Genomic DNA, 12,458 nt, shown 5'->3' on the forward strand with positions numbered 1-12,458 from the left:
GCGGGAGATCACGAGCAGCGGCAGGGAGGAGTTTGTTCACGGAAATACGATTGACGATTGAGATTGATGGCTAATGAAAACTAAAAATAAGACAGAGAATAAACTCTTGTATCACATTATATAATTAGGTTTTCTATGAAATTTCTTTTTAAACTGAGCTACTTTGAATAACGTTTAAACTATATTGATATTTATGGCGATACACCAGATATAAACTTAAATTGTCTTTAAATAGTCTAAATCCAAAATAATATAAAAACATTCACACACTTATGGATAACAACTTTTAGATACTTTCTAACACTAAAACATCAACAGCCACTAAAGCAAGTTTAGATATTGTTCTGCCTTTTTATAAAATACAGGAATGTTCAGCCGCTTCTTAAATGTCACTCTGACTGGATGGTTACAAAACTGCAGGGAGACACCGGAGTCAGGGATTTGATCCTTTCTCATTATGATTAATGGAAGAAATGGTTATTTCTACTCTGTGGTTCAGCTCTGCAGCCATGAAGCATATTTTTCCAACTCCTTGTTGCCATGGTGACACATCACGACAGCCGTCCAAAAAAACAAAAGAGCTAAAATACCTTCAGCCACACAGCATCTAAAACCAAATGGGAATATTCGACCAAAAGAAGCAATGTCTCAACTAAAATGAATTAACAAGTCTACAAAGGCTTCTTTTTTTTATTTATTTTTATATGTATAAAAAGAGTTAAAGTTGCCATATGACTATTTTTGTAATTTTATTTTTTAAATGTTAGTGTAGCCCTAACATTCTGTCATACTCTGCAGTTTATTTAGGACCTAAAATGACTTCCATCTTAAGTCATTTAATGCTGCAATAAAATATGTAAACAAATATATAAAAATAAAGCAGTGATGCTTTGTGCTTTTAAACTAAAGATAAATCCTAAATCCAAAAGTATAAATGAAGAACGAACATTGACGTGGCTTATAAAATGTTTTATTCATGTTAACATAGTGGATGCATCAGGATTCAACAGTTCCACGAGGCGTTTAAGGACTACCAACTGAATTCATTAGAAAACAAAAAAGTGGTCCAAATCTCAACAAAAAAAAAAAAAAAAAAAACATGGTACATCACCAAACAGACCAACAAATTTCACTTCTGTAGAGTGGCTAAAACTAAATTTGTTCCCATTCCAGTGTAAAATTTCAAGAGAAGTGAAGGATCAGGAATGGCTTCTCTCCACTGACAAACTAATTGGCATCAGTAAGTTCACCCCAAGCAGACGTCAGTGAACGCATCACTGGGATCAGAACTGGCAGGGAGTGAACGTTCAAACCACTGGGCAGTACTTGGCTGTGTTCAAACATCTTCAGCCAGCAAGTGAAAGTGCACCGGCTTTTCCCTGAAGAATAAAAAATTACAATTAGTTCAAATTAAACCCAGAGCAAAAGTAACAGTACCACTAATCTGGTAGAAAAACTGCAAAACGATGCAATGAAATGATCAGGTTTTCAACTTTCCAGGGATTGGGGTCTCATACATCAGATTCCTATTTACTTTTCTACAGCTGAACCTGCATAAGATGGGAAGGCCGAGAGAAAAACTACAGGAATGGAAGGAAGTCTCCAAATCTGATCTGTTGAAAGACTTTATTTTGGTTGTTCAAGATCATTTTTCAGCAATGGAATGTAGCAGTGGAGTGTTATGAAGCATACAACGAGGAAAGTTGATTTATTCGTAATTTTTTTTAAAAATCATTTCTGTCGTTTTCCCAACAGTTGGGGCATGCATGCTCTAGTTCTCCGTCTCGCCGGCTTCTCCTTCTCCGGCGTTGCCCTCCTCAGGAGCGTTATCCGATGTCCATAGCTGTGGAGACGGAAAAAAATATCTGATTAAAAATCTAAACAGGAGCACAGGAAGTGTTTTATTTTTGAATTTTCAAATGCAATCATGTGTTTTCAGGATTTCAGGGGTTGTTGAACTGCAAAAACACAAAATCTTACCAGGTCTAGTTTCTTAGTTCACTTGAAATGAGAAAATTAACTTATTTGAAATAGAAAAACTAACTTACAAGTAACTTTTCAACAACATAAGAGCTTTTTTTAAGCTAATAACTTCTTAATATTGAGGAAAAAGTACTAATTCCACTGGAAAAACAAGAAAATTGTTATAAATTAAACAAATCTGACAGTGGAACTATTACCATCAAGGAATTATTGACTTAAAACAAGCTCATATATTTTGCTAAAAAGTTACCTGTAAGTTAGTTTTGTTGAAATAAGTCAAGTTTTGTCTTAGCATCCAGAGGAAATATAATTGCGGTAGAAATTAGACCAATTTCTACCGCAAAGCAACACTCTGGTTTTCAGAGTGTTGCTATAGACAACCCACCAAAGGTTTTCCAGTCAACCGTTTTCAGGCCAGTAGTGACTGGCAGATAACAGTGAATTAAAGAACGAGGAAACAAAAAGATAGAAGTGAAACCGGAAGGAAAACTTCACATGTAAGCAGCGTTCATGTGACCTCGATACAAAGCACATACTGCTGTATGTTACTTTTTTAACCAACAAGTCCCAAATAACTCAAAATAAATGTGGATATCATTGAAAAGTATTTAATGCCAGTTACTTAATTCAAAAGGTGAAACTCCTAATATAGATTCACTTCTTTAAAGCTTTATCTTTATTTATATTTATGATTGCCACAAAATGGTAATTGCTAAATACATTTCTGCATCCAATCATATTGATGGAAGGTTTAGTGGAAGGAAAAAAAAATCTAGCACATGCAGGATATAATATACAATCTATTCCTTGAGTTGAGTCTTTTTTTTTCCCCAGAAATCAATGTCACAAAGTTTGGAAAGGCTCATAATCCAAGTCACTTCAGGTGTAGTGTGAAGTTTTCACAATCAGAAGTCTGAAGTAAAAAAAGTCAGAAATTTTTATTTATTTATTTTTTCAGTGGAATAATCCTCTTCCGTTGGGTTATCTTGAGATGTATCCAAATTAACAGATAAAACCCTTGTAACATGACTTTCTAAAATATTATTTTCCATTTTAACTGGAATTATTTATTGAGATGCCCCTGTTTAAGAGACCTGCATCGGCTTATTAGGGTCACTGTACAGAGTCAAATTTGGCTTTTCAAAATTACAGAAATTTCTATGTTCTTTCTACAAATTTTTTTTTAGATTAATCTCAAAATGACCAAGTTGCCACAGGCAAATTTTCAAGTTTTCATACACTGAATTTTTCTTTTTTTTTCTAGAAAATTTCTGAAATTAATCTCTAAATTTCTTCGTTTTTGGGCCGTTCTAGACACCTCAATGTAATTAGAGTTCATTAGAAAGCAGCGCTTACTGTCAGGTTGTCTCTGAGCAGCTGCATGATGAGGGTGCTGTCCTTGTAGGACTCTTCATGAAGCTGGTCCAGCTCTGCAATCGCGTCGTCAAACGCCTGGAAAAGAAAAGATGCACGTTCAAGCGTTTCCATCTGACGTAGCGGAGAGACGGCGGCGGCGTTCGGGAAGCCTGCCAACCTTCTTGGCCAGCTCGCAGGCCTTATCTGGGGAGTTCAGGATCTCGTAGAAGAAGACTGAGAAGTTGAGGGCCAGTCCCAGCCGGATGGGGTGTGTGGGCTCCATCTCAGTCTTGCTGATGTCAAACGCAGACTGGTACGCTTGCTGTGAGTTTTCAATAGTTTCTAAAACAAACCAAAAAGATTAAAAACAATAACCGTTACGTAACTTGGTAAATAACTTTTAGAAGCAGATTAAAATGAAACAGATTACTGAAATTAAAGGAATGTTGTGGTCTTACTCGATTTGTTGTCTCCAGAGGCAACTTCTGCCAGGTATCTGTAGTAGTCTCCCTTCATCTTTAGATAGAAGACTTTGCTCTCTGGGTTTTTGGAGTTGGTGATTAAATAATTATCCAGCAGTTTCTGCAAAAAAGATAGAAAGATTTTAATATCAAATTGTACAGCAGTAATACTGGGAGCCAACTAATTTTAATAAAATTATACCAAAGCTACAGATTAATATTCACTTAAAGCTATTTTTGCACATCATCACTAAAACAGATAACAAAAATGAAGCTATGATGTGGAAGATCAAACATAAAGCTTTTCAGTATGGATTAAACCACTGGCTTTATCAGACTTATACGATTTATATTCTTCAGAAAACAAAAGGAGGGGAAAAAGGCAAGAAAAATAAAATTTTTTTTAGAAAATGATCAAATTCAATAATATTTCAGACTGCATAGGGATCCAGAGCAAGTTTTAGAAAACTGTCAAATTCGAAGTATTTGTGGGAATATTCTATTCCATTTTTACTTGCTCAACAATAAATTAAACATAATATTTCAACAAAACACAAAATCTGTAAATAATTATTGGTGCAAAATATATAAAGGCTCTTGCAGGTTTGAAAGAAAGTTGACAAAAAAACTGAATAAAATGTCCTAAACGCCGATCATCTTTGTTTAGATTTGGTTTCATTGGCATTTTCAGCAACAAGACCAGGATTTGGTTAGTTTTGATTTATTTAGCTTAACATACAGTTGAACCCAACATTTTTTTTTCAGTAAAGGTCCTATTTAACATTCAATTAAAAATAAATCAACTTGGTGGCGCATCTTACATTTTCCACTTTAAGACGACTCTGATTTGGCTTCATCATTTTTTTAACTGCATAATGTTACATGTTTTTGTGTGTGTATCTCATCTGTCAAATCAAATTCATGTCAATCCTGAATTGTGAATCTCAAACTCTAAACTTGCCAGGGAAGTTCAGAGTTTGTAGATTTTGCAGATTCAGAAAAATGCTGAATCTACAAAAACAAAAACTGTACTGCAGCTTTAAGAGACGCCTCGACAGCAGCTAATGTAAATCTAAAGGCTTGAAATAGCAAAATTTGCTGTTTTGGTACAAAATCACAAATCACATGAGGACTTAATCACTTCCTGAAATGACATCATTTATGCAAGAGTTGCCTTGAACTTGCATGTGAAACTGTATCTAATACAGAAGTTAAATAACTTCAACAAGAGAGAAAAATCAGTCGATTTGGGCAGATCAAACAGCTGAGATACAAAACAGAGAACATTTTATCCTTTTTTACAGTTTTAGAAATGTGAAATTATTTAAAAAAGGATTTTCAAGCAGTGATGAGGGAGGGAATTACTTTAGGTAGTTTATATAAAACAAGAACATTTCAGTTCAACTATGAAGTTACTAAAAACTTTTTCAACACCAACTCAACAGTAAATTTGTTAGGATAGCTGCAGCATGGCGTGAGCGTGACATGCAACATGCATAATCAAAATACTGTGACATGTTGTTAATGTCCAGGTATGTTTGGTATGCAGCTGTGCATGTGAAGAAAGCCCGGCTGCAGTTTGACGCTGTTGCTTCACAGCAGGAAGGTCTTCGGTTCAAAACCAAGTCAGAGCGTTTCTGAGGGTTTAGATGTCAGTCAGGTGTAGGGACTCTCCAGGTTTCACAATAATCCAAATTCCCCTCAAGCTCTGTTAGGTGGTCACTGTGTTGTTTTCCAAACTATTTCTGTCTTTATTGGAAGCCATGGTTCAATTTTAGAAAGGTTAGGGTCAAATAACACAAAACTAAAAATGCAACATGCTGGGTTTTTCTTTTTTAAATACATAAATCTTTTCATGAACAGGCAAGACAACGTTTAGGTGTGAACATAATTTCCAGTTGCTTGCTTTTGAATGTACAAGACTAAATAGTGTTGCCATGAAATGAATATAAAGGACATGCATTTAAATTTTGATGAACTTAAGACTTTTTAAGGATGAGCGGACACCTAATTTATCACAGTCATAAATCTTAATTTTTGCAAGCATCTTTAACTGAATTTAAGAATTTTAAACAGGAGATTATTACATAAAAACAGAATTACTGTCACTCACCTTTATTTTCTCACTCTCCATATGTATCAAAATACTAAATAAATTACTTAGAAAATACTACAACTTGTTTTTTGCTTTTTGTTGTGCATTTCTTCTGGCTCCAGGTGACTTTACAATGACTAGGTTTGAATGTTTCCACTTTATGATTAGTGCTAATTTACTCATCAAAAAATTTAATAGAAACTAAGTTTGAAGCTGATGCAGGTAATTCCATAATTAATTTATATTTAACTAAAACTAATGAAAACTGAAAGTGAGAAAACATTTTTGTTTAACTGTCTGCAATTATATTGTGAGTTTATAAAATTACCTAAAACAAAGAGAAAGTTGGGAGAAAACACCAGAGTCAGGTGGTTGGTTTCGAAAATAGTATTTCCAAATCAACACATGTATAATCAAAATACTGACATTTTTGAATTATGCACCTAAAAATTCACCAAAAAAACCCTAAAACTTCTGCTGTAACTAAAAAAAACAACAATAATTAAGTAAATAAAAACTAGCAAACACTCTAAAAACTAAATCTAACTGAATTAGTTAAAAAAAAAAGTCAAACTGCATTACAATGAAAAACAAAATTATCATAACCCTGCTGGAGACCCAAGCACCTCTGCAACATCTGGCTGCAGGAAATCAACACAGACGGGGAGAACCAGCAGTTTCTCCAACTGAGGGCGAAAAGTCGACTTGTCAAGCCTCTGAGAACCGACACACCCTCTTCTTCTCAACACACACACACTCACACACACACACACACACACGCTCAGATGGGATGAGCTGAGTCACAGGCAGCCCAGACGACATTCTCAGGTGTTGCTTGGCGATAGTCGGACCAAACAACTTTTCTGGGTTTTCCAAAATCCAGATTATCCTGATCCTACAGATACGTTTCCACGCAGATTTACTCAGACTGACACTCAGCAGGCAGAGGTGGATAAAGTACCCAAAAATTGTACTGAAGTAAGAGTAGAACTACTCCAACATATTTTTACTCAAGTAAAAGAAAAAAAGCATTTGGTAAAAAGTCTGAGTAACTGATCAAATTATCAATCATTTCATATTTAAAAATTACATATTCAGATGAACCAAAATATAAAGTTGAGTGGAAATTTTGGCATTTTAAGGGCCAAAATGATAATTATTCATATAAGTAACTAAAAAGAATAAAAAATTATTTTAATAAAAATGTATGAAATTTAACAAAAACTGCAGGTCTGTGTCTGGTGAATTTTTGGTTAAAACATGTTTTTCATTCAGTGGACAGAAAACAGAAATTTTATTCAAGCAAAAAATACTCAAGTAAAAGTAAAAAGTACAGTGTAGCAAAAATACTCCTAAAAGTAGATTTTTTTTCCAAACGTTACTTACTTGAGTAACCCAACTCTGACAGCAGGAATAATTTAAAGTCTGGGCTTTTCAAATCCAGCCAAAAGTGAAAATGCATCATCTGGTGATCCATTACAGCTAAATCTTGAAATGAAGGCTTCAGGAGGGCGTTGCATTGGTGCGGCGTATGAAACTGCTCTGACTCATTTCTACATGTGAATTCTTGCAATGGGGCAACCGCAAGAGGCTTCTGTCTGCCAGATGGGGCCCTGAGTGTCTTACACTTCCTGTGTGTGTGTGTGTGTGTGTGTGTGTGTGTGTGTGTGTGTGTGTGTGTGTGTGTGTGTGTGTGTGTGTGTGTGTGTGTGTGTGTGTGTGTGTGTGTGTGTGTGCTCAACTCACTCAGTCTATTCAGACACACCTTGCTGACTCGGTACCACAACCTATTGTCAGTTCACACCCAAAAAAAAAAAGCTTCATTGTTCTAAATCCAGATTCCCAACAGGCAGGAACGGGAGAGGGAAGGACTCTGTAGTGTTTCCTTATCCTGTCCGGATTCACACACTTTATTTATACAACAAGAGAGAAGTCACAGGAAACGCACTCAATACCATTTAACCTTACAAACAGGACTTCATTACTAGGATGGTGATTGTTTATGGTTTTCAGAAGGACATGAAAAATGAGCTACAGGTTAATCGATACAGGTTGTAGGTTTAACCCAACAAAAATAAAGAAATTACAAGATTATGTTTTAAAGCAAATGCTTTTCTAGAAATGAGTGTCGGCACATTGGAGTAGCTCTGTACTTTCATTGAAATTTTTTCTGTTTCAAAACTTTCTCTGAGTAAAATTGCTATTTTTTTTTTTTAACAACTGCTGTGATTTTTGGCAATATTTATCATACTTTCATACATTTTTATGATGCGTAACTATAGCAACAGGGTGGTTTACCACAGGGAGCAGCTGATCAAAATTGGAGAATTGATTTAATTTTCCTTTGGGATGAAAAAAAGTATTTTTTGAATTTGAACCTTTAAATGATTTTTAATAAACTTAAAAAATGTGGATTATTCTTGGTTACTGCCTCTTTAAACTGAAAACTTTGGGAGTTTTTAGCAATTAGTCCAATTTCGGCCAATATTTTTACATCTTATGATACAAAGAAGATATTTTACTCTAAGAATAAGGGAGGTAGATAAACCAGCCTTTTCTGATTCATCTTCATCTGATGATCTTCTGTTTTAAATGCGTATTATATCACATGTCTGATGACTCTTATAGCGCTCACACCCTTAGTGCACTGATTAAGTTCAGCATTTGTTCAGTAAAGATTATAAAGTATGTTCTTCTCCTCTTTTCCATTTTATTCTAAATTATTGGTGATTTTATTCAATTATGTACTCAGGAGTATCTATAAAAAACTGAATGTATAAAGTACAAGTTGATCTCAGTTGATTTTAATATAATCAATAGGTTATTTACAAAATTCAAAGAACATTAAACTCTGATATACATATATATTTTATGTTTCAAGACTATTTATGCTGATTTAGTGAAAACCCAAAATACAATTTCTAAAAGATCTAGACTTATAGAAGCTCCAGATGTCTGCCATCTTCTCCATGTTGGTGCAAACATCATTCAACTCAAATTCAAAAATGATTTATTGATCTCAAAGTGAAATTGGGTGGTGCAAGTAATTTTATCCAAGATTTTTCAAAACATTGGTGTTGCTGACAGCTGTATTCAAGAAGGATCTCCTGTAGCAGTCAGTATTACAGTGAATATGGAGAAGCCTCTGACTGAAGAAACCCTGTTACCCAGAAAATAATATGGAGAATCACATTTCTTTTGCCATTAGTCATATTTAAATTTTCTGAGATACTTAAAGCTGGAGAATGTGACTTTTACTTTAAATAAATGTTTGTTCTGTTTTTTTTGTTTTTTTTTACATATTTATTAAAATTGTCACCATTTTGTGACAGTTTGAGATGGATAATCTGTGAAAAGATCAATCTCCTCCACCTCCTCCCTGAGCTGTTATTGCCGTCTGTAGAAATGCACCGTTCCCAACCAAAAACAACCAATCACAGCCAGGAGGAGGGTCTTAGCGCTGTCAATCAACCTTAGTGTACTCACTGTTCAATTGGTGGAGAAACAACTCACAGTTAGAATAAAACTGTTTATTGATGGCCATGCTAACTAGTCTAGCATTCCTGACAAACTGCCCTAATGAGCAGACGCATGTGAGAGTGATTGACAGCGCTAAGACCTGCCTCCAGCTCTGATTGGTTGTTTCGTACAAGCACTGGGGGAAGGCAGTGGAGCTTGATTTTTTTTCACAGATTATCTACCTTACTGTCAAGACATGGTGACAATTTCAACAACAACAAAAAAAGTTATACTGTAGGCTTTAAGGTTTTGTTTCCATTAGCAGTAATTGTATAAAAGTTTTAAACATATCCCTGTGAATAATGAAAACCGCTCATCTGTTATCACTGGTGGCCATGCTAACTAGCCCATTATTCAACCAGGCTTTCCCATCAGGAAGAACTGAGCAAGTGCACATGAGGTTGATTGACAGCGCTAAGACCCGCCTCAAGGAGCTTGATTTTTTTCACAGATCATCTGTCACATACCATACTGTCAAGGCATAGTGACAGTTTTTATATATATGTAAAAAAACAACAAAAAAAAAAAAAAACAATATATATATTTTTAAAGTTAAACTGTAGCTTTAATGTTAGGCTTCCCTTAGCAGTAACTGTAAAATATAAAGGTTTTAGACATATCTTTGTATTTTTTAAAAATTTAAAAAATTTCCCCTTACAAAATTACTAATATAAATGTACTTTTGAAATCCAACAAGACCCAATATAAAGGACTTTCAAGACAGATGGGTTTTCGGGTAAGCAGCACATTTGCAGCACTCACCAAAACATTGTTGCAAATGTCTTCCAGCTCCTTCTCCACCTTTTCCCGGTACTCCTTGACCATCTGCTGCTTCTTCTCGCTGCCCTCGGTCTTCAGGCCGATGCTGGACATCACCCTCCAGGCGGACCGCCGCGCCCCGACCACGTTTTTGTAAGCGACAGAGAGCAGGTTCCTCTCCTCGTTTGACAGCTCGCCTCCCATCTCCGTCACCTCCCTCATGCAGTCTGCCATGTCGTCATAGCGCTCAGCCTGCTCCGCCAGCTTGGCCTTCTGGATCAGATCCGTCCTGTCCATTATTTTATGTTCAGGGGGGTTCTCTAAGATGAAGAAATCCCGGTGTCGCTGACAGTCAGTGGGGGTGGATGAGGAATATTTCTACACAAGCTGTAAATGAAATGTAACCATCTTTAAGAGTGATCATTTTAAAGAAAGAATTTTGTTATGTAAAATTAAAACGCATATCTATTATGTAAAGGGCATAAATCAATGATAAATAAATAAATAAATGTGGTTTAGCTTCACTTTAATCACAATCACCTCAATAAAATATTAGACTATTCATCTGTATGTAAAGCAGTGTGCTAGCTGACAGCATCAGATCTATAAGCAGCAGCAGCCGCTAAATCTGTATGCGGCGGCTAGCGTTAGCTCCATCAGCCACTCCTTTCCTTTTTAAATATCATGTCAGCTGCACCTTAATTAAATCTCTGAACAGACCGATACTTTATTAACTCTACGGTAAGCCAATAAATGTGAATAAAAGATATAATATGCGTTGTTTCTCACCGAATCGAGTCCAAATTCTCTCCCCGAACTGATCCGCGCTGAGGGATTGGTCAAACAGCACAAAACCGTAGTAGCCGAAAAAAAAAAAAACCGAAGTGATTGTGCTAAAAAAGAAGGAGGCTCATCTGGATTCTAATCCTCCAATCAGAAAGCGGGGTTTGGTTGGATTGACAGAGACAGTTGCTGATTTGAGCCAATCGTGCTTTAGCGCGGGGGAAGTAGGCGGGTCTTGGTTTGTAGGCGGAATCATGATCGGAGCACAGATATTGAAGACCAGACAGAGCTTTGGCTTCGTTGCCCCGTAGGAGTTATATGTCAGAGCGTCCGCCATGTTGTGAGTGGTATGAAAACCTTTAAGTCTTCCTGGGAATTTGGGTTTCTGGATAAATCAAACATAACTTACTTACCTTCCCGCTAGGGATATGTGGCATGTTTTTGGAGCTTTCTTTGTTTGGGTTTGCCCTTTAAACATTGATATCATCGTCAAAAACGTGGAGTAGTGCTTGATAACGGCCAGATACTGAAAGTTTCGTTGAAAAAAGCAGTGGGCATTCACTTTTTTAGTAATTAAACCATTTATTTATTTGTTGGTCCTTAACCAATTCTATGGACCAAACATTAAAAGAAATTCAAGTTGTCTGCATATATTTCTGTCATTAGTGGTTTTCTAGAATTGTAAGATATTAAAGAGTACACAAAAAATGAGCTAAACGTAGCGTTAAATCATTTTTAATAAACTGAAAACAGTATGGTGTACATGGTGTTGGTTGATGCCTCTTTAAACTGAAAATAGTGGGAATTCTTAGTGATATAAACCAGTTAAGGGAAAATTAGCTCAGTTCCAGTCTCTGGCCAACATCTGCACATCTTATGATCCCAAGAAGAGCCATATTTAATTTTATATAGAGAACAGTGGAGTTACATAAACCTTTCCTGGCTCATCTCCTGATGCTCTTTTGAGTATAAAAAATGTTTATATATCTGATTACTCTTATTGTAGGACCAAGCTTAGTATGCTGATTAAGTTCAGCACATGTTATTTACCAGCAAAGATAGGCCTTTATGAAGCAAATTGTACTCCTCTGTACCATTTGGTCCATCTATGTAGGTGAGGAACTGAGACAAACTGAATATCTGCAAATAATAAGACTTCAAACATAAACCTGTGTTTAGAGTGAATTTAAATTACTTTTAAAAACATTTAAACACTAAGCTTAATTCAGTTACAGTTGGTAATTTGTCAAGGTAAAATAAAATAAATGTTATTTGTTAAAACCCTCTTTAAATAGCAATAAAAATATCTGCAAATTAGAATATGACTTCTGATGTGCATTGTTTATTAGATTAAAACTACTTTTTGAAAACATCCTTTAAAGCTACAAGTTTTTTATTGATCTTATGTAATATTCTAATTTTACATGAGCACAAAAATCATAATTAATTGAAATACAGGCTTGAAAATATCAGCATGTATGTAATTAACGTATAGAACATGT

At 35.4% G+C, this 12,458-nt stretch overlaps 1 protein-coding gene across 2 annotated transcripts; it reads right to left on the reverse strand.

Annotated features, from left to right (window-relative positions):
• Positions 1-954: 954 nt before the first annotated feature.
• Positions 955-11,069, reverse strand: ywhaqb (tyrosine 3-monooxygenase/tryptophan 5-monooxygenase activation protein, theta polypeptide b). 2 transcript variants are annotated; one of them, XM_015002054.2, is made up of 6 exons: positions 10,963-11,069; positions 10,177-10,560; positions 3,798-3,921; positions 3,518-3,681; positions 3,340-3,435; positions 955-1,843 (listed from the first exon to the last, which is right to left on the reverse strand). In XM_015002054.2, the coding sequence occupies exons 2-6, from the start codon at positions 10,468-10,470 to the stop codon at positions 1,772-1,774; spliced, it is 750 nt and encodes a 249-aa protein (XP_014857540.2). In that variant the 5' UTR covers positions 10,471-10,560; positions 10,963-11,069; the 3' UTR covers positions 955-1,771. The 2 variants fall into 2 exon arrangements, with proteins under 2 accessions (XP_014857540.2, XP_014857541.2); XM_015002055.2 differs by having other exon boundaries at positions 10,177-10,493; positions 10,963-11,045.
• Between the last annotated feature and the right edge of the window lie 1,389 nt (positions 11,070-12,458).

Source organism: Poecilia mexicana, unplaced genomic scaffold (genome assembly GCF_051168715.1).
Source record: "Poecilia mexicana isolate PSO_F unplaced genomic scaffold, ASM5116871v1 scaffold_22, whole genome shotgun sequence".
NCBI classification, from domain to species: Eukaryota; Metazoa; Chordata; class Actinopteri; order Cyprinodontiformes; family Poeciliidae; genus Poecilia; species Poecilia mexicana.